Below are 22,984 nucleotides of genomic sequence, written 5' to 3'. Positions count from 1 at the left end.
GATGAGTGTAGTGCATGCAACTAACTGAGCTTGGTCCCACACTCCATCCTTACCCGGGAGTGGAATACCACACCTCTGGTTTGAGGTGCAATACCCCTGTAGCAGCCGAGTCCTCGGGGTGCTACATTCCCCCCTGGTAAACCACAGCACGTCCTCGGGCTGTAAAAGAATAAAACAAAACATACAAAATTTTTAAAGTATACACCAACATATAAAACATTAACTACAAACTCTTCCCTTTATGGGAGATACTTTTCTCTTTTAACCTTACGGGTATAAAACATTACGAAAACATTATCAGAAAAATATCATTAACTCTCTTAGCATCATAAACTTTTGATATAAAACTTTTCCATATAAAGCATTCTTGTTCCTCCGGCCACGGTGCAACTTGTGACCAGGTAAAGTGCAACAGTCACTAGTAGAAAACAGTTCTTTATAAAACCAGAAGGGGGCGCTTTAGGAAGCGCAACTATTTACAGGATATGGCCGCTCTCAGTCCTCGGCCAGTGGGGAATAGGGAAATGGCTGCTCACAGTCCTCAGCCTGGTAAGGGATAGGGGCACACAGGAAACAGTTCTTTTAAACAGTTCCACACTAGTCCCAACGGGGACCACACTTCTCTTAGCAACAACTTAGGTACCCCTACGGGTAACTATATACAGTTCCTGGCTTATGCTACTTCCCTTCAGTAGCGGTATCCTCTCCTTGGCTCCTCCTGAGGGTAGTCTTCAGACCCATCCGGGTCCTCTTGATCTTCCCCATACTGCAACTCCTCCTCCGTCAACCGGTGCACGTGAAGGGCGTATGGTCCTTTGGCACACTGGTGCCGGGTGAAGGTGACCTCATCACCCGGGTAGAGGTCACGTCCTCGGTGTCCCTCCGGCAGGTGAGACTCGACATCCCTGCGGGTGACAAAGACGTCGCCGGGGGTTCTGTGATCCCGGATAAAGCCCCAGCCGTGCTCCATTTGAAACTTTATTACAGTCCCGGTGGCGCGGGGACCGTGGGCCGCACGGCGGTTACGTCGGGTCCGGCTTTTCTGCTCCGCGCTTTGGACCTGCAGCCGCTCCTCGCGGACCCGCCTCTCTCGCCGTTCCCTCTGAAAGACTTCCAGTTGTTGTCGGCAACACTCCTCACGTTGGGCTGCGGCCGCCCGGGTCTCTTGGGTGAACCCCATGAGGTCTTCGCCGGTGGGGTCCCACGCAAATTGGGCCTCCTCCAGCGGGAGCGGAACAATTTTGGCGGGTGCTGGAGCCGGGATCAGAGGCTCACACAGAGGCCATTCCTTCCGGAGTCGGGGGTTGACGTACTCCGGTGGCCAAGCGAAAGGCAGCCCGTCCGGGCTAGTATGCTGCGCAAACAGACCTTCGCCCAGGGGCAGCACTGTGGAGGTTGAGGGCGCGGTGGGGGCAGCGGCGCCCGGATGCGCCAGGCCTTGCGACCAGGCCGGTGGCACTCTGAAGGTGAAGGGTACGGTGGAGACGGCGGCGCCCGGGGGTACTCGGCCTTGCGACCAGGACGGTGGCGCTGTGGAGACTGCGGCACCCGGGGGTACTCGGCCCTGCGACCAGGCCGGGGGCACTTCCTCTTTTGCCGCGCTCAGGGTCAAAGGGCGTGGCGTAACAGAGGGCGCGACCGCGGCTCCTGCCGCTTGAGGCCTAGTTGGAAGCAGCGGCGGTGCGGCAACGGGCACGGTGAGTGGAACTTCGGGCTCTGCGACGGGGAGCTGGGGCAGGCTTACGGCTACGGGGCACGGGGTGATGACGTCCCCATTACCTGCTTCCATCTCTGTGGCTCCCTCCGCGGCGTCATCTCCGGCCTCCGTTCCTCCTGCACCATCCTCAGGGGCAGACACGCTCCACGTTGCGGGTGGCATCCTCTGCTGGCGGGTTCCAGCCTGCTGGACCATCTCTCTCCTCCACTCGGCCAGTGCTTCTTGCTGTACCCGGGCCATCTTCCGGGCCAAGGCCTCCAGCGCTGTCTGTGCACGCTCCCGATTTCTGGGGAGCTGTGCCAGGATCTCCACCAGGCCTTCTGGGGTGGCAGCCTGTAACATGTTCCGGACCACAGGGTCGGTGATCGACTCTCCCTCCATCTCCGGGTGCGATCTGTCCAGACTCCTCCAGGCCGCACCCATCTTCTCTGTTTTGTTCTGTATCCGCCCCCATTGAGGGTGGTCCCGGGGCAACTTAGTGATTGTCAGTTCCAGGGGCAGCCCTCTCACGCTGATGGACATTTCTATCATTGCAGTCTCTGCTGGTGGGGGCGGTTTCCGCTTTTGGCGCCATTCCTGGACCTGGCCCACGATGGGAGGCGGCCTCTTGCCACCCTCTGGCACGCCCATAATGGAGTCCGCTCTGCCAGGGCGGGAAATCGTCTCAGATGGCGGGAATCGTCTCCTTATGGCGGGAAACTCCGTGGATGGCGGGAAAAGGCTGCAGATCGCGGGCAAACGGCGGGAAACGATCCGAGATGGCGTCCGATGGCGGGGACCCTCCGGAATTGGCGGGAGACTCCTTTTTACGGTAAATGTGAACTTTTATTCAGGCACGCAGTACCCGTCGGTTGCGGGCACGTAATCCTGCCGACTACGCCAAAGTTGACGCGCCCCTGGGCCTGCTGTGACGTGCGGCATCGCGCGCACGGGGGCTTACCCGGAGCCGGATCAGATGGGGGTAGTAGTCTCGTGGCGGTGACCCGGTCCGTGCCCAGGGAGTCAAACTGAGCGGCAGTCTTAGCAGTAGATGTTAGAATGTTCGACTACGCCACCCGTTGAATGCGGCTATGAAGCCGCCACTGCAGGGCAGACCGCTGAGGCCGGTGGTACGGATGTGCAGCGTGGATGGTATAACCCCCAACGGGAGGGGTATGGCCTCAGGGCAGCAGATGTGGATGATAGTGGTAGTGATGGTGCAGCAAGGAAGCTCAGAGACGTGTGGTGCAGTTTCAAGGCTTTTACTCACAGGTGTTGCTCCGGTCACTTCGGCCAGCAGTGACCACCCGAGCCGTGCTGCGTCCACCAGGTGCGGGACTCGGCCAACTCCCAGGCAGTTCCAGAGCGTGGTCCCAAGCTCCCCTCTATTCCTTCCTACGGGCCGTCCTCACCAGGGACCCCCCTTTGTCCGGCTCCCTCGGGTCTTTTGGTGGCAAAACCTTTCCCGGCTTCCCTGACCCTATGCGTGGTTTGCCTTCCTGGTGGATATGGTGAGGGGTCGCGCCAAAACTTGTCCACGACCTCTGGTTCCTGGCTAAGGATGTTTAGCCTCTACCAGTTTGGGATCCGGTACCCTCTGCTGCCAACCCTTCACCCGTCTTAGTTCACTTGTGGGATCTCAGGGTTCCCTCTGCTTGTGTCTCTGGGCCTTTCACTGGGTTTTTCTCTCCTTCCTCTTTCTCTGCGCTTCAGGCCTGGCCCTGGAGCTGGGCCCAGCCGGAGCCACAGCTCTCTGTCAGCCCTCTCTGGCTGAGCTCCTCTCTGCACAGGCTCTCCTCTGAACAGGACCTTGTCTAAAGATGGTGCCCACCTCTTATACTCCCTCTGACACCCGAGCCCAGGTGACTAGCACCCAATGGGCTCCTTCCTATGCCCAGAGTCCCTCCCCTGACTGCTCCTACACTACTGGGATGTTCCTCCCCCCCTCCCACTCCAGCCAGGGACAGACGCTGTCGTACCTGCACATCTATCTGGTGGGAGTACCGTTGTTCTGTCCCCCGGAAATGGGATGAGTGTAGTGCATGTGTGGCACCCCAGGGGTCTGGTTTCCACAGTAACAGCAATGTTATGTCTGAGAGCAGGTGGGAGGTCTCTTGGTCAGGGATCCTATGCATGCCACACCTCCTGCCCAGTCCTGGGAGGGGAAGAACTTCCCCTATATAAACCTAGGGCTGAGGCAGGGTTAGTGAGTAGAGAAGAAGTAGAGACAGAGAAGAGAAGCAGATATAGGAAAAGAACATCAGGAGCTCTGTGGGAGCAGTGCTATAAGGAGTCAGGGGCTGGCAGCTGCAGAGCTCGCCCTGACTGGGAAGCTATCACCGGACCCGGAGTCCGAGGCTGTGGGGACTAACTCCTACCCAGCAGCAGAAACCGACCGGCAGGGGATTTCAGGTCCTCTGGCCAAGAAACCCGAAGGCACGGTCACACGCGTGGGACCAGCACCGCCGTCGTGGAGCGGACGCCACTAGAAGGCCCCGAGTCACCGGCCATACGGGTGAGCACCACACGGTACACTCAGGGACGTGGGCTACTTATACCCGCCTCTAGCAAGGTAGCCAGAAGAGTACAGTCAGTTTGGGAAGCCTACAACTCCGCCTGGCCAGGGGAGATCCTATCTACTCAAGGACTGACCAGGCCCCGATCGCTAGCCAGTACTCCGGGAGGGTCTATCTTTATCACCAGTAAAGACCCTGAACTACACCGCATCGTCTGAGTGATTCCTGCTACCCCCATCATCCACGTCGGCTGCCCTGAGGCCATACCCCTCCCGTTGGTGATACTATCACGCTGCACAATCCTACCACCGGCCTCAGCGGTCTGCCCTGCAGCGGCAGCTCCTTCGCTGCATTCAACGGGTGGCGTAGTCGTCCAACATCTACCGCTAATACAACGCCACTTAGTCTGACTCCCTGGGCACGGACCGGGTCACCGCCACGAGACTACAACCCTCAACAGATCCGGCTCCGGGTAAGCTCCTGCATGCGCAACGCTGTGCGACACAGGCCCAGGGGTGCGTCAACTTTTGGCGTAGTCGGCAGGATATCGTGCCCGCAACCACCGGGTACTGCGTGCCTGAAAAAGACTGTTCAAACTTACCAGTGGTGAAGATTCCCGCCATCCGTGGAGGTTTCCCGCCATCCGGCGCCATCTTCTGCCTTTTTCCCGCCATCCGTGGAGTTTTCCCGCCGTTGGACGCCATCTTGAAGACGCCGCGCGGGAAGAAGAGGGGCGTGGACTCCGAAAGCGCGCGAGAACGGAAGCCCCGCCTCACGTCCGGACGTTGCGTAAGGTCCTGGAAGGAGCCCAGCAGACGCCGACGTCACAGGAGCGCGACGGAAGGTCCTCAACCCTGACGATCCACTGCGGAGCCGCGGCCTACGGAAGAGGATCATCGCAAGGTAGGCCACGGTCCACTAGGGGGGAGGAAGATGTCGGATACGGAGGAGAGCTTCACTGCCTCAACCCCCGCCAGCGCCACCGCTGCTGCAGTCATGCCTTTCACCATGCCCTATATCCCGGGAGCGGCCTGGCTACCCCAGTACTCAGGGGAGTCACATACCCTGCATGACTTTAGAGAAAAGCTGGATAGCCTCTTCCAGGTGTACCCCCTCACAGAAGAGCAAAAAGTGAGCATCCTGGTGGCCCAATTAACCGGGGCAGCCCAAAGGGAGGTAAAGTCCTGGCCACCTGGGGGGAGGACTGTTGCAGGGATACTAACCCGGCTGAGGGACACCTTTGATACCCGCACCTCAGCCGAGATCAAGCTTAGATTCTACGGGTGCAAGCAGCGAGCATACGAGAGTATAAGGGACTATGCCCTGAACCTACAAGAGGCCCTGAGAGCCATTAAGCAGACCGACCCTGACGGCGTGGGAGACGAGGACAGGCTGTTGACTGAACAATTTATAGAGGGTTTATATTGCAATGCCCACTGAACCCAGTTGCGGGCAATGGCCTTACAGGACCCTCATCTGGGATTTGCACAGTTCAAGGACAGAGCCATCCGGGTGCTCCGAGAACCGGCACCAGGTGGCGTTGTGACCCACAGACGCCCCACTACCACTTACCACCAGGAGGCGGCGCCCTTGTCGGCAGGGCCTGTGGGAGCTGATGCGCAGGCTTTGAACAATGACCCGGCTCCAGACCTGCACCATCAGGTCCAAGAGCTAGCTAAAAGCGTTGCTGCGCTAACCCGAACTGTGCAGTCTTTACAGGTTTCCACTCCAGGGAAGATCCAGCTGGCATCCGGACCGGAGGACATCCCGTGGCGTCGACCAAGGAGGACCCCACCGGCCAGAGGAAGACCCAGCGACCGATACAACGAGGACGGACAACCCATCTGCCGCCGCTGCAATCAACCCGGACATATGGCAAGGTACTGTCCTTTAAACTGGCACAACCTGGGGTAGAGGGCCAAACCCCAGGAAAAAGATCATCAGGCCCATCGAACTGGCGCGACAAATATGTGGGAGGACGTCCAGTCTTGCCTGTGGTACTGGATGGCATTCCCATGAGTGCCCTACTGGACACCGGGTCACAGGTTACCACTATCCCGTACGTGCTCTTCAAGCAGTACTGGAATGACTCGGATATCACCCGCTACCCTGACGAGGATTTGAGTATCATCACCAGCAATGGTCAGCCCGTGCCACAGATTGGATTTAAAGAGGTGACCATTAAAATCGGTAGAGTTGAACTGGCGGCACAGGGACTGATCATTGTAGACATTGACAAGCACGAGAGTCACCCAAAGATAACTCTAGGAACTAATGTAATTGAAAATTGTCTTGCAGAGGTGATTTTCCTTTTACAGCAGGTTGCCAAGAACGCCAGCTCCGGCCAGCAGCGAGTGCTCCAGGAAGAGATCCGGGCACTGATGCGACGGCAACAGATAGAACTCTCCGGTGGTGAGATTGGTAGCGTAAGAATGTGTGACCCTTTCCCTATTGCCATGCCCCCAAAAAGTGAAATGATGATTTGGTGCCCGGCAGCTATTAGTCTGAGAGGTAGAGATTACCAGGCAATGGTAGAACCAGTTTACTCAGACAGTAGGCCCACCATTTTGACAGCACGGGGGGTGGTCAATGTACGCCATGGGAAGGTGCCCGTTCGCATAATAAATATCGGGAAGAGGGAAGTGTACCTGCCCCGGTATGCCACGCTAGCCAAATTGTATACCATCAATCAAAATTCCATACAGTCCGTAGAACCCTTGCCTCCATCTTCCCCGGAGGAAGGTAACGGCTCTAAGGAAACAATGGAGGACTGGTGTCAGCAACTACATTTGGGTACTGACTCCACTCCCTCACACCAGAAACAGGGAGTCTATCGGGTGGTTCAAGAGTACGAGAGAGTGTTTAGTAAACACCCGTTAGACTTCGGGCGAGTCAAGGGGGTAGAACACCGCATCCCCACGGGAGACCATCTTCCCATAAAAGAGAGGTATTGACCCGTACCCCCTGCACACTACCAACACGCCAAGGGGATGCTTAGGGACATGAAGGAGGCTGGGGTGATCAGGGATAGCTGTAGCCCCTGGGCAGCTCCACTAGTCTTAGTCAAAAAGAAAGACAACACCATGAGGATGTGTGTAGATTACCGGAAAATCAACCGTATCACACACAAGGATGCGTACCCCTTACCAAGGATAGAGGAGTCTTTGGCTGCTTTAAGATCTGCTAACTTCTTCTCTACCTTGGATCTCACTAGTGGGTACTGGCAGGTTCCTGTAGCAGAGGCGGACCGGGAGAAGACCGCATTCACCACCCCGATGGGACTTAGCGAGTTTACCTGCATGCCGTTCGGACTCTGTAACGCACCAGGAACCTTTCAACGATTAATGGAGTGCTGTCTGGGCCACAAAAACTTCGAGACGGTCCTGTTGTACCTGGACGATGTCATCGTATATTCCAAGACTTATGAGGACCACCTGAAACACTGGGCGGAAGTGTTCGAAGCTCTGGCAAACTACGGCCTAAAGGTAAAACCCTCCAAGTGTCACCTCCTAAAACCAAAGGTGCAGTACCTGGGACACGTGGTGAGCGCTGACGGAGTGGCTCCCGACCCTGATAAGATCACCGCAATTAAGGAATGGCCAAGTCCCTCCAGTGTAAAGGAAGTGCGGCAGTTCCTCGGGTTGGTAGGCTATTACCGCAGATTCATCCCCGGTTTCACCAAAAAGGCAGCTCCTATGCAGGACCTCCTGATAGGCCAGTCCCGGAAGGCCAAGAACCAGAGGCCGCCCTTCAAATGGGAGAAGTTAGAAGAAGAGTCCTTCCGCCAGCTGAAGATGGCCCTCACGGGGGATGAAATCCTGGCGTACCCTGATTACAGCCAGCCCTTTATCCTCTACACCGACGCAAGTAACATCGGGCTAGGAGCCGTACTGTCCCAGATCCAGCAGGGGAAAGAACGAGTAATCGCTTACGCCAGTCGAAAACTGCGACCCACCGAAAGAAACCCTGAGAATTACAGCTCATTTAAGCTAGAGTTCCTGGCAGTGGTGTGGGCAGTCACCGAACGCTTTAAGCACTACCTCGCTTCTTCCCGGTTCACCGTGTACACGGATAACAACCCGTTGACACACCTGGACACGGCAAGACTCGGTGCCTTAGAGCAGAGATGGATGGCCCGTCTGTCCAACTACGAGTTCACAATCAAATACCGGGCAGGACGCTCCAATACCAACGCGGACGCCCTGTCCAGGATGCCAAACCTACCGGACGTAGGAGAAGATTCAGAGGGGCTGGAAGAAGTCGAACTCCCCGCGTTCCACCGTCATGGGACTATCCAGTATTCCCATCGGGTAAGGAGTAAGCAAGCCGCTACGTTTAACCCCTTGCCTCACTACAACTGGGAGGAAACGCAAGACAGTGACCCTGCCGTCCGGCTGGTGAAGGAGATGCTGACTCGGCCAGAGGCTCGCCTTGACCCAGACGCTCCGGAAGAAGCCAAACAACTGTGGGCTGAGAAGAGTCGACTGTTCCTTTACAAGGGGAAGTTGTGCCGCAGAATGGTTAACTCCCGGACGCATGAACTAATCTGGCAAGTAGTGGTGCCACGAAGAGACGCAGCCATGGTGATGGAGGCATACCACGACGGGGCTGGACACTTCGGATGGAAGAAGTTGGAGTTCCTGCTGCGCAGGCGGTTCCACTGGGTAGGCATGAGGGGAACCATCGAGAGGTGGTGCAGAGACTGTGGCCCGTGCAACCTAAGAAGGAAGGACCGTGCCAGCCAGAAGACCCCCCTTCAGTCCATCGTCACCAAGCAGCCGTTGGAACTGGTAGCCTTGGATCATGTAAAACTGACCCCAAGCAGAAGTGGCTACGTCTACGCGTTAACCATTGTGGATCATTACTCCCGGTTCTTGGTTGTCGTCCCCGTTAAGGACTTAACAGCTCAAACGGCAGCTAGAGCCTTCCAGCAGCATTTCTGCCGTCCACACGGGTACCCGGACCAAGTGCTGACGGATCAGGGACCTGCCTTTGAAGCGGAGGTCTTCCAGGAATTCTGCAATCTGTATGGCTGCCGGAAGATAAGGACGACACCCTATCATCCGCAAACTAATGGACTTTGTGAGAAAATGAACCAGGTGGTAATGGATCTTCTGAAAACGTTGCCCCTGGAAGAACGCAGTCTGTGGCCTGAGAAGCTGCCCGACCTGGTGGACCTATACAACTACATCCCTGTAGGTTCCACCAACTGTACCCCGGCTTACCTAATGAGGGCAAGGCCTGGTAAGCTACCTGTTGACCTGGAGATGGGAGTCCTGACACCCGAGGACACTTCACCGGAAGCAGACTGGGACACAGAGAGGCAGCAGCAGTACCGGAAAGTACAGGAGAGCGTGGAGCGAAGTCTCTGTCTCGCTAGGGAAAGACAAGAGAAAACTTACAACCAGTATGCTCCCGCTGTTCCCCTGGTACCCGGAGAGCAGGTCTTGAAGAGGAAGAGACGGCTCCACAAGTTGGACGACCAGTGGGAGAAGGACCCATACACCGTACTGCCCTCAAGCCACGACAACCCGAAGGTTTGTACCATCAGTAAAGACGGAGGGGAAACCACAGCCATTGTATCCCGGGATCACCTGAAGAAGTGTCCCGAACAGCTACGGAACCCAGAAGGAGAGCAAGAAGACCCTCGACCCGTAGAGGAAAGGGAAGATATGGTTAGTACTGTGCTCGGAGACTTCCCTCGGTCCTGGACTCAAGTTAATGGTGCAGTTGTGGTACCCGTCCTCACGTTCCTCCAACCAGCATCCCAAGTGCCCACGGAGCAACAGGTAGAGCTGGAAGAGCAGCCGGTCCAGGAGGCAGCAGACTCCACACAAGCAGACCAGGAGGATCAACCCTCTGCTCATAGTGAGCCTGCCGTACCCCTAGTGAGCCAAAGAGCCCGTAAACAGCTGCCCAGTTTACCCTTGACAGCTCCTACACCCTGTAGTTCAGGGCCAGACAGTCAGCTCCGTAGGTCCACTAGGGCCACTAGAGGCCAGTTACCCGCACGTTGGAGGATTTGAAGTGTTTAAATTGTTTTATTGAGGTCACCTGTCTGTTACTTGTAAATAATTATGTGTTTCTAGTTATTTTTAGGTGTCCTTGGTGGGTTTACCGGGAATCCTTGTACAATTGGTTGGAGCGTAACCTAGGAATGGACTAAAGACTGTTAAGGACTCGGGGCAGGACAGACCCCTACCTGGTTACGTCTCCCTGTTTTGGTGAAATGGACACCTTGCTTTTCTTCAAAATTGCACCCGGTTGCGGACACGCCGTAACCATCTTTATGTGTTTTTCTTATTGTATTATTATTGTTTATACCTTGTTATGTTTTTCTAAAAAATATGTTTAGTCCCGGAGTACTAAATTTCACTAGGGGGGAATGTGGCACCCCAGGGGTCTGGTTTCCACAGTAACAGCAATGTTATGTCTGAGAGCAGGTGGGAGGTCTCTTGGTCAGGGATCCTATGCATGCCACACCTCCTGCCCAGTCCTGGGAGGGGAAGAACTTCCCCTATATAAACCTAGGGCTGAGGCAGGGTTAGTGAGTAGAGAAGAAGTAGAGACAGAGAAGAGAAGCAGATATAGGAAAAGAACATCAGGAGCTCTGTGGGAGCAGTGCTATAAGGAGTCAGGGGCTGGCAGCTGCAGAGCTCGCCCTGACTGGGAAGCTATCACCGGACCCGGAGTCCGAGGCTGTGGGGACTAACTCCTACCCAGCAGCAGAAACCGACCGGCAGGGGATTTCAGGTCCTCTGGCCAAGAAACCCGAAGGCACGGTCACACGCGTGGGACCAGCACCGCCGTCGTGGAGCGGACGCCACTAGAAGGCCCCGAGTCACCGGCCATACGGGTGAGCACCACACGGTACACTCAGGGACGTGGGCTACTTATACCCGCCTCTAGCAAGGTAGCCAGAAGAGTACAGTCAGTTTGGGAGGCCTACAACTCCGCCTGGCCAGGGGAGATCCCATCTACTCAAGGACTGACCAGGCCCCGATCGCTAGCCAGTACTCCGGGAGGGTCTATCTTTATCACCAGTAAAGACCCTGAACTACACCGCATCGTCTCTGAGTGATTCCTGCTACCCCCATCATCCACGTCGGCTGCCCTGAGGCCATACCCCTCCCGTTGGGGGTGATACTATCACGCTGCACAATCCTACCACCGGCCTCAGCGGTCTGCCCTGCAGCGGCAGCTCCTTCGCTGCATTCAACGGGTGGCGTAGTCGTCCAACATCTACCGCTAATACAACGCCACTTAGTCTGACTCCCTGGGCACGGACCGGGTCACCGCCACGAGACTACAACCCTCAACAGATCCGGCTCCGGGTAAGCTCCTGCATGCGCAACGCTGTGCGACACAGGCCCAGGGGTGCGTCACATGCAACTAACTGAGCTTGGTCCCACACTCCATCCTTACCCGGGAGTGGAATACCACACCTCTGGTTTGAGGTGCAATACCCCTGTAGCAGCCGAGTCCTCGGGGTGCTACATATATAGTGATGGAGACGGCAGAGGCGATAATAAACCCTCTCTGCCTTCTCTATGAGGACTTCGGCTCTCTGACAGCTAGATCCCTGTTCCCATAGCTACACGATCACATTTAGGTGCACTCCTGTGCATTGTCATTCTAGAACATCACTGCAGAGTGCCAGACCGTCCGAACATTTAAAGTCTATGGTTGGTCCGGAAGTGGTTAAGGATAGAATAAAAGTTAAGCTTTTCCATGAGGAGAAGTATTCTGGTGCCTCCAATTTTTTACAATATAACCCATTATTTAGAATTTATCAGTAGACTGTAATATGTATCACACACAATATGAAAAAAAATCTCATCCAGAACAGCAAAAACACACCAGCATTTTTATGGCACAGATTTGTTTTTAGATATCTTAGAAAGGGGCATTTCACTAGATAATGTGAAATAGCTGAGATGTTAGATCAGTAGAGAGCCCCTGGGAACTTAAAGGGAACCTGTCACCAGAAATAATACTGTTAACCTGCAAATTTACGGTTAATCTGCAGGTTAACAGCGTTATTCTGTTGCCCGGTGCCTGCACGCAGCCGAGTGCAGCGGGAGAAAATTAACTTTATTCTCCCCTCCAGCATTCGGATCCAGTCATTGGGGCTGGGGCAGCGCCGGTCCAGAGCAGCTTCTGTTTCTGCACCCCTGGCTCTGACTAACAGCTGAGCCCCAATGCAGAGGGAGAGTTAGTCAGGGCCGGGGGCGCGGTTACAGCGGCTGCTCTGTATTCTAAGAGCGATGATTGAACCGGTGCCGCCACCGTCACTGAATCTGAATGCTGGCGGGGAGAATAAAGTTCAGTTTTCTCCGAGCTGCATTCGGTTGCGAGCAGGCACCGGGCAGCATAATAATACTGTTAACCTGCAGATTAACCGCATATCTGAAGGTTAATAGCATTATTTCTGGTGACAGGTTCCCTTTAAAACTGTAAATATAACCAATATTCGAAGACTGTGTGCATCCTTGCACAGAATTTTTTTGTTGTTCATTTGTTTCCTAAATGCAAATTAAGCCATTTTCTAAATAGTCTTCCTTAAAATGTTCTACCATTTTGCTGCTGTAGGCTGTGTTCACACTTGCATTTTGATTTTCAATTTCTTTGTTCTGTTTTAGGAACAGGCAAATGGAATAATGTCAAAAACATATCTATAGCATAAGTGATGGAAACAGAGGTAAAAGGAACCCGATGATTATTATTGGGTCAGTCTGGAATCCATTATGTGTCAATTTTTAGAATGGGAAAAAAACTTTGCATGATCTGTTCTTTTTTTATTTTTTTCCATTCTAAATACTGACAGATGACGGACTCCATAATAATCACTGGAGCTCTTCTTCTGTTTGCATCATTTATGCAACAGATACATTTTGGACATAAATTACAATTGTCTGTTCCTAGAACGAAACAGACAAATGAAATTCCCAGACAGTCCTTTATTTAGCGGAGTGCTCTGCAGAAATGTCACAAATCTGTCAGAGCTCCTACTTTTAATCGCTCTCCCTGCTCCCTCTACAATCTCTTAGTGTTAAAGATAGCATTAGGGAGGGATTTGTACCCAAATCTCTACACAATGGAGAGAGGAGAAAGTTTCTTCAGTTTTAGGGAGGGCAGAGAAGACAAGTTATAGATAAGGAAGAAAGCATATAAATAGGAAATAAATGCAAAATAGAAGCTGTGCTGATACATAAGTGAATGAAGACAGCAGTATCCTGGATACACACATCTCACATCCAGACTGTATTACTGGGAGAGACATTCGCACAAGAGAAAAATCAGAAACTTGGATCAGCTTGCTAACTGCTTATTAGAAGATCTTAAAGGGAACCTGTCACCAGATTTGCCCCATATGAGATACGGCCACCACCTTACAGCCCTCATATACAGCAAAAACACTTTTTATTATACTCACCTGCAGGGTGGTCCGGTCCGATGGGCGTCGCTGGTCCTGGTCCAACACCTCCCTTCTTGTGATGCCGTTCTCCTTCTTGCTTCATGTGGATGACATGTCCTACGTCATCCACACAGGGTCCCTGGCATCGCGCTCCTGCGTAGGAGACTGTGTGGATGACGTGGGACGCATCATCCACACAAAGCAAGAAGGAGGATGGTATCAAAAGAAGAAGGGAGGCGTCGGGCCAGGACCAGCGACACCCATGCACATACACACACATTTAATCAATGAAAAAGTTAGTGGGAGTGCTTTTTTTAACTTCACAGACAAATTTATGGCAAAACATAATACTAACCACTTTAAAAAAAATGTAAATATTGTTGCTGTGTTTTAAAGGATTGGAAGGCGTCCTGTTATATTACTTTCAATGTTACTGATGTTCTCGTTCGGCATGGGAGCTGCATTTGTCACCGACTTCTATGTCTATACAGCGTTGAGATGTGTGGTGGGAATCGCCATGTCAGGAGTCCTGATTAATAATCTTGTATTAGGTACTTTACACTTTCTTCAGATATTGTATGTTATCTGATCAATGAAATGTTACAAATGATTGCAATTTAAGAAGGTTATTTGCTCACCTATTCTTATTTATTTTCAGTTATCTACTTTCCACAGTGCTGTGTGCACTCCTATCAGTTTCTAAACCCCATGGGGCTCACAATATAATTTTGTTATCTCAAATCCAACCTCAATGTGCATTTACACTGCATAATTATTGGGGACGAGCGATCATACAAATTTTCATTTCTTGATAACCATGCAGTGTAAACAGGCTGCCGATCACCTGATGAATCAGAAAACATTTGTTCGTTGGGTGAAATGATCTTTTGGTTTGCCTTAGAGATTATCGTTCTCGGCAGCACATTGTCCTGTGTAAACAGGACTTGTGCTGTAGAGAAAATTAACAGCCTGTGCTCAAAGAGCGATAAATTACTTTTCATTCTGGGCACATGTTATGCAATCTGCCTTTCTAAATAATCTAATAAATGACCACTGATTGGAAATTATGTACCGATTGGTGGTTATTTAACACCGCAAATATACAGTGCATTGTGAAAGTTTTTGGCCCCCTTGAACTTTTCTACCTTTTGCCACATTTCTGGCTTCAAACATAAAGATATAAAATTCTAAATTTTTTGTGAAGAATCAACAAGTGGGACACAATCGTGAAGTGGAACAAAATTTATTGGATATTTTAAACTTTTTTAACAAATTAAAAACTGAAAAGTGAGGCGTGCAATATTATTCGGCGCCCTTGAGTTAATACTTTGTAGCGCCACCTTTTGCTGCGATTACAGCTGCAAGTCGCTTGGGGTATGTCTCTATCAGTTTTGCACATCGAGAGGCTGAAATTCTTGTCCATTTTTCCTTGCAAAACAGCTCGAGCTCATTGAGGTTGGATGGAGGGCGTTTGTGAACAGCAGTTTTCAGCTCTTTCCACAGATTCTCGATTGGATTCAGGTCTGGACTTTTACTTGGCCATTCTAACACCTGGATATGTTTATTTTTGAACCATTCCATTGTAGATTTTGCTTTATGTTTGGGATCATTGTCTTGTTGGAAGATAAATCTCCGTCCCAGTCTCAGGTCTTTTGCAGACTCCAACAGGTTTTCTTCCAGAATGATCCTGTATTTGGCTCCATCCATCTTCCCATCAATTATAAACATCTTCCCTGTCCCTGCTGAAGAAAAGCAGGCCCAAACCATGATGCTGCCACCACCATGTTTGACAGTGGGGATGGTGTTTTGAGGGTGATGAGCTGTGTTGCTTTTACGCCAAACATATCGTTTTGCATTGTGGGCAAAAAGTTCGATTTTGGTTTCATCTAACAAGAGCACCTTATTGCACATGTTTGGTGTGTCTCCCAGGTGGCTTGTGGCAAACTTCAAACAAAACTTTTTATCAATATCTTTGAGAAATGGCTTTCTTCTTGCCACTCTACCGTAAAGGCCAAATTTGTGCAGTGTACGACTGATTGTTGTCCTATGGACAGACTCTCCCACCTCAGCTGTAGATCTCTGCAGTTCATCCAGAGTGATCATGGGCCTTTTGGCTGCATCTCTGATCAGTCTTCTCCTTGTTCGAGATGAAAGTTTAGAGGGAAAGCCGGGTCTTGGTAGATTTGCAGTGTTCTGATGCGCCTTCCATTTCAATATGATCGCTTGCACAGTGCTCCTTGAGATGTTTAAAACTTGGAAATCTTTTTGTATCCAAATCCAGCTTTAAACTTCTCCACAACAGTATCTCGGACCTGCCTGGTGTGTTCCTTGGTCTTTATGATGCTCTCTGCACTTGAAACAGAACCCTGAGACTATCACAGAGCAGGTGCATTTATACGGAGACTTGATTACACACAGGTGGATTCTATTGATCATTACCAGTCATTTAGGACAACATTGGATCATTCAGAGATCCTCACTGAACTTCTGCACTGAAAGTAAAGGGGCCGAATAATATTGCACGCCCCACTTTTCAGTTTTTAATTTGCTAAAAAAGTTTAAAAATATCCAATAAATTTCCTTTCAGTACACGATTGTGTCTCACTTGTTGTTGATTCTTCCCCCCAAAAATTTGAATTTTATATCTTTATGTTTGAAGCCAGAAATGTGGTAAAAGGTAGAAAAGTTCAAGGGGGCCAAATGCTTTCACAATGCACTGTAAATGTAATATAAAAGCACCTTCAGGACAGTTGAATAGGAAGCCAATTAAAGGGGTTATCTCATCAGGGCAATCCCTTTACCATACATCCAATTAAAACAAATGGACTTAATAGAGGGATGTCCCCTGCTCAGTATCCCTCTCTAATAGCTAGAATAGAGTCACTAACATTGAGCCTTTCCTGTCCATATTACATAAATGACAATAATTTTGCTGACAGGCCTGTAAAACCACATTTTTATCTCTGTTCATATAGTTTATAAAGCTAGACCATTGGACATGCTTTAATCTCAGCAGATTACCTAAATGCTCATTCCTGTTCTCCGAGCTTGCCACAGCAACTGGGGCCATGGAGTCATGGGGCATGCCCATCTTGGATGGCACATAACGTTACTAATGTGCACCGCCCGCCCCATTTCTGTGTCGCAGGAAGAGGATGTTTAATAGGAAAGAATAATCTTTTTTTTTTATGTGTTGGAGGAGAGCGCCAGGACACGAACGTTATTACAGGAAGGGGGCCAGGACCTGGGATATTATAACGGGAAGGGGGCCAGGACGGTGGACATTATTACAGGGAAGAGAACTGTAACTAACATGACGGTGGGAGCCCAGATCAAAATTTTCCATCAGGTCCCATAGGACTCTAGTTATACTACTGCTGTTCATGACAGTGTGCATTGTACACACTGTCAAGATTCTCCGCACAATTGGGTGGTCACATGACCTCAAATATGCAATTTTCAATCACGTACCAACGGCATTCTAATTCACTTCCCTGTTCTATTGAATCCAGTCAGCACGTGACAGCAAGTATGGAAATTCCATACTTAAGGTCATGATTGCCTTCTCGTCCTGGGGATACAGGGGAATTGCGACAGTTGCACAGTGTCCTGTTTCGACACTCTGCAATCACATAGGATGACTGCAGAAATTTATTTAAAGCTCAGAAAGCCCCGTTAAAGATAAATCCTAATAAATGTTTACGAGCACATTTTTTTTAAATCAAAAGTTATATAAAGCAAACAATGTTTTATGATAAAGAACATATTACATCATTGTTACGTGATTTATGCAAAAACCTAGACAACGATTTTTTGTAACAAATATTTTTTACCTGTTTTCTGTAATATCCGATTTTTATTTAACAGTTGCGGAGTGGGTGGGATCATCTCATCGTGCCTACGCCACTATCATTGGTCACGTCTGCTTTGCAGTAGGGCAGATGGGTCTGGCCGGACTTGGTTATGGAATTAGGAATTGGAGGCTGCTGCAGATTGCTTGCTCTGCACCTACAGGCTTATTATTCTTCTATATTTGGTAAGTAAAGGTAGCATGACACAGCGTAAGATTAAAACTAGCGATGTTCTAATTGTTGGAATTGTGATTAAGAAGAGATACTGCAGGGAATTTATTATTCTTCAACTGCGCAAATAAAAAAAAGTAGACAGATTTTGTACTCTGCGAGGATACTGGAGTGCAAATGCGCAAAATTATAAAATGTCTCAAATGCTGAATTAGCTGAAAATGTCTAATAAAAACTACACCCATGTTGTCAAGCAAATCATACAAATGAAAATCTTAAAATTAAAATGTTTAAATGTTAGTATATGCCATAAATGCTATTTTGAATTTGGTACAAACATAAAAATGGCAAAAGCCAAACTTTTAGACCCCAATTCATCAAAGAAATTTCACCAGAATTCTGGCATAAATTGTTTAGAAAAGTTGCAAAATTTTGGCGCAACTCAGAGCTGGGCAAAAATTTAGCGACTTTTGGCATTTTCTCCCAGCTATACCAAAATGGGCCGAGCTGGGTGCAGCTTGTGGTTGGCTGGGACGCGGCGGGGGTATGGCCCCTGGGCTCATCTAATTCATAACGAGCTGTGGTGTTCCTTATGCCAGAAATTTTACTCTAGTCAAGTACTGATGTAAGATTTATGGAATGTTTCCCACCACACATCAGGAGAAACTCCACAACGCCCTCTTATCAAGACCAAAGAGAAAATTGCCGCTCTTGATTAATCGGGTCCTAAGTTTAGAAAAAAGTGCTAAAAGATTGATGATTTCTTTCTCCTGTATTATTTTTATATACACTGCTCAAAAAAGTAAAGGGAACACTTAAACAACACAATGCAACTCCAAGTCAATAACACTTCTTTGAAATCAACCTGTCCAGTTATGAAGCAACACTGATTGTGAATCAATTTCTCCTGTACAAATGGAACAGGCAATATGTAGAAATGATAAGCAATTAACAAGATACCCCTATAAAGGAGTGGTTCTGCAGGTGGTGACCACAGACCATTTGTCTGTTCTCATCCTTTTTGGCTGTTGTTTGGTCACTTTTGCATTTTGTCATGGTTCTCACCCCTATAGGTACTGTAGCATGAGGCGGTGTCTACAGTACAACCCACAGAAGTTGCTCCAGTAGTCCAGCTCATCCAGTATGGCGCATCAATGCGAGCTGTAGCAAGCAGGGTAGCTGTGTCTGTCTGCACAGTGTCCAGAGCATGGAGCAGGTACCAGGAGACAAGCCAGTACACCAGGAGACGTGGAGGGGGCCGTAGGAGGGCAACAACCCAGCAGCAGGACTGCTACCTCCTCCTTTGTGCAAGGAGGAACAGGAGGAGCAGTGCCAAAGCCCTTTAAAATGACCTCCAGCAGGCCACTAACATCCATGCTCAAACTGTCAGAAACAGACTTCATGAGGGTGGTATGAGGGCCCGACATCCACAAGTGGGTGTTGTGCTTACAGCTCATCACCGTGCAGGGCGATGGGCATTTGCCAGAGAACACCAAGATTGGCAGATTTGACATTGGTGCCTTGTGCTCTTCATGGATGAGAGCAGGTTCACACTGAGCACATGAGCATGACCGGTTTGGCAGTGGGTCATATGGTGAGGCATTTCTTTGTAGGGCCGCACAGCCCTCCATGTGCTAGCCAGAGGTACCCTGACTGCCATTAGGTACCAAGATGAGATCCTCAGACCCATTGTGAGACCATATCCAGGTGCAGTGGGCCCTGGGTTCCTTCTGATGCATTACAATGCTAGGCTTCATGTGGCTGAAGTGTGTCAGCAGTTCCTGCATGATGAAGGCATTGAAGCTATGGACTGGCCCGCCCGTTCCCCAGATCTGAATCCAATCGAGCACATCTGGGACATCATGTCTCGTTCCATCCACTAACTCTACGTTGTACCACAGACTGTCCAGGAGTTGGCTGATGCTTTAATCCAAGTCTGGGAGGAGATCCCTCAGGAGAACATCTGCGGCTTCATCAGGAGCATGCTCAGGCGTTGTAAGAAAGATCATACAGGCATGCACTACTGAACATCATTTCTTTGTCTTGAGGCATTTCCACTGAAGTTGGATCAGCTTGTAATTTGATTTTCCACTTTGATTTTGAGTATCATTCCAAATCCAGACTTCCATGGGATATTAATTTTGATTTACATTGATCATTTTTATGTTTTATTGTTATCAACGCATTCCACTATGTAATGAATAAAGATTTGCAACTGGAATATTTCATTCAGTGATATCTAGGATGTAGTATTTTAGTGTCTCCTTTACTTTTTTGAGCAGTGTAGAAAAGCAAATGCTAAGTTTAGAAAAAAAGATATTGCATGTCTGCTGATCCTATATTAACCCCAGTAAAAATGTGCCCAGTTTTCTAAATAAATCTGAAGCCCTCCACATGAGCATGAGATATCCTGGTATGTATTCACAGAAGATCATAACTGATAAAGGACATCTCTGTTCACTCAGCATTCAAAAGCATATAAGGGATCACCGAAAGGGGTGCTCCGGGTGCAAAAGTAGCAGTCATACTAACGGCACCTCAGCCACATAAGACTATATTAGCATTATAAATGGTACAAGTAGGTCTGGGGACTAGTTAGGGCTTGTTCACATGTTCTGTTTTTGTTGTGGGCTTTTTTTCTTCCCCTCACATTGTTGCCACTGAAAAAATGCAGCATTTTACAGTACCAGTATAATGAATGAGATTTCTGAAATCTAATGCACATGCTGCTTATTTTTTCCTTGATTATTTCAACCATTAAACTGTTTTTTTTTTCAAATCTGCATCGTGTCAATTCAAATGAGTGGGGAAAAATGGCATGTAATACCGAATCAAAAACGCATGTAAAACGCATCAAAAACACACGTATTTTTATGCAGTGTTTTTCCTGCCAACACTGTGTTTTTTTGCTGCTGAAAAATCTGCTGCAAATATGTGCATTTTCCCAGTGTCAGCCAGTTATGCTCCTGACGTTTCCTTCTCTTTTAATTAGGTCCAATTAGAGGTCCAGTCCCAATTTTACAGTTATTAACATATCATTTAGTCACACAATCAACCTGGCTGAATTGAAATGCACAGTCCCTGCTTTCCCCTCCAATCTCATTTCTACGTATTTTTCATTATTTTACATCCAATTCAATGTATTCTCTGATCTATTATGAAATAAGATAATAGTATAGTCTTCTATAACATTATCGTGGTGTATAGATATCCTCACATATAGTATATTAGCAATAACTAGAGATCTGTGTTAAATATACATCAATAAGTATATGTAATGTAATGCTACGTTATGCAGGTTTCTTCCAGAATCACCTAGGTGGCTTTTAACTAAAGGACAAAATGAGAGAGCAAAAAATCTCCTTCAAAAAGCAGCGACTTTTAATAGACGGATTATACCAGAAGAATTACTAACACAGGTAACGAAGCCTAGAGTTCATATATTATGGCATTCCAGATAACAGTACAGTAATCCATTTACAATCACTCAAGACTTCGTCTACAGCAGGGATGTCAAACTTAAACACACAAAGGACCAAAATGAAAAACTTCCACAAAGTCGTGGGCCATCCAGTATTCAGTATAATGGGACCCACAAGGTCCTCCATACAGAATAGTGGGCCCCACAAGGTCCTCCATACAGAACAATGGGCCCCACAAGGTCCTCCATACAGAATAATGGGCTCCACATAGCTTTCCATACAGAATAATGGGCTCCACATAGACCTCCATACAGAATAATGGCCCCACATAGGGGTGGTGGTTCTGGTGTCGCGGGCCAAATAAAACCACATTGAGGGCCAGATTTGGCCCACGGACCAGAGTTTGACTTGTGTGGTCTACAAGCATATTCATGTATGGATAGTGTCCAGTAGATTCTCTCTACTAAGAGCTATATAAAGAAGTTGTCCTGGGTTAGAAAATAAGTTTATCTTGTGGAAAAATCTGTAGTTCTGCCTCCGCTTATAGGAAAACTGTTACCAAAGTATAACTCGTAATCCCGGTATTTTTTATCAGTTACAAGAAGAAAAGAAGACGAAATCTGGATCTATGGTGGATCTGTTCCGACTTCCCAGTTTAAGAAGAGTCACTCTTGTCATGAGTCTCATATGGTAAGTTCCACGACGGTAAACTGTATAATGTCCCCCCGTACTCCTGAGGATGCACAAATTAAACATCTTGCCCCAGTCCTGAGTTTCTTTTTCACAGCTTTTTTGCATTGGCTTTGAGATAATTTTTACACAAGGAAACTTGGTAGATATGACTGATACTGTGGTGATAGGTAATAATGCTTCCTTTGTGGACAGAAACTTTTTTTTTTAAATATACAGAAAAATGTTACTGTATCACCTCTCTAAATTTCTGTAAATTAAAGGGATTGTGTCACAACTATGACACCTGTCTATATGCCCCATTAGGTCCTATAGACATCATGGGACTCAATATATAACTGAAACGGAAATCGGCTATGTGGGGGGACAAATCCAGTCCATTACATGGTGGGCTGATCATTTGAGAGGTTTACGTACAGTATTATATTAGCATGTAATAAATTAGTAAACCAGATGATCATCAGGAGAGCTTCTATTTAAGGTTGTCTTTCTTAGACAACCCATTTAAAGCTATTTCCGACTTTACAAACGTTATTTTATTGCGCCATGGCACCTGATATAAAACATGACCCAAACAGGCAAATAGTCTTGATGCGAAACTTCCATGTGTTTTGTGTCTTCAGCTCCTATGCAGGGATGTGTCTCCATAGTTACAGACTACAAACAAACCTGTATAGTCGGATCTTGCAGTGATACTCCCTCTCATCTACAAGGGTTTGTACTGGGTATCAAGGCCTATTTTAAAGACACAGGAGATTTCCAGACTAAGGGCACGGCCCCACTATCAGTTTTCGGTCAGTATTTTTTCTCAGGAGTGGGAGCCAACACCAGGTGAGAAACAATCAGAGAAAAGGTATAATAGAAACAAGTCACCAATTCTGCATTTATCACCCACTCCTGGTTTGGGCTCCCACTCCTGAGAAAAAATACTGACCGAATACTGACCAAATACTGATAGTGGGACCGTGGTCTAAGATTGATAAATTGCATGTAACGGGTGAAACTTTTCTAGTCTCCTTCGATGTATGCAGCTTATATGTATCTATAGCATGTAAGTTTCTTGTGTGTACACTGGTGTCAATAAAACTTTTTTGAAGGTTAATACCAGGTGACTTGGATCCTTGGATTGCTTTCAAACAAACCTGTGTAGTCGGATCCTGCAGTGATACTCCCTTTCATCTGTCTTCTACTTCTTGCTCTCAAACATTTGATAGGTTAGC

At 48.8% G+C, this 22,984-nt stretch overlaps 1 protein-coding gene across 1 annotated transcript in view; it reads left to right on the top strand.

Moving 5' to 3' along the window:
• Positions 1-22,984, top strand: part of LOC141265103 (solute carrier family 22 member 13-like) — a 72,746-nt gene that overhangs the window by 23,684 nt on the left and 26,078 nt on the right. The window contains exons 3-6 of the mRNA XM_073677754.1: positions 14,027-14,181; positions 17,498-17,666; positions 20,951-21,071; positions 21,670-21,764. Coding sequence (XP_073533855.1) covers positions 14,027-14,181; positions 17,498-17,666; positions 20,951-21,071; positions 21,670-21,764 — 540 coding nt within the window. The remainder of the gene's footprint in view (positions 1-14,026; positions 14,182-17,497; positions 17,667-20,950; positions 21,072-21,669; positions 21,765-22,984) is intronic.

This window comes from Phyllobates terribilis, unplaced genomic scaffold (genome assembly GCF_046119375.1).
Source record: "Phyllobates terribilis strain yellow unplaced genomic scaffold, ASM4611937v1 Scaffold_4__5_contigs__length_816908805, whole genome shotgun sequence".
NCBI classification, from domain to species: Eukaryota; Metazoa; Chordata; class Amphibia; order Anura; family Dendrobatidae; genus Phyllobates; species Phyllobates terribilis.
Note: the sequence above shows the minus strand (reverse complement) of the source record. Positions and strands in the feature narration are given on the sequence as shown.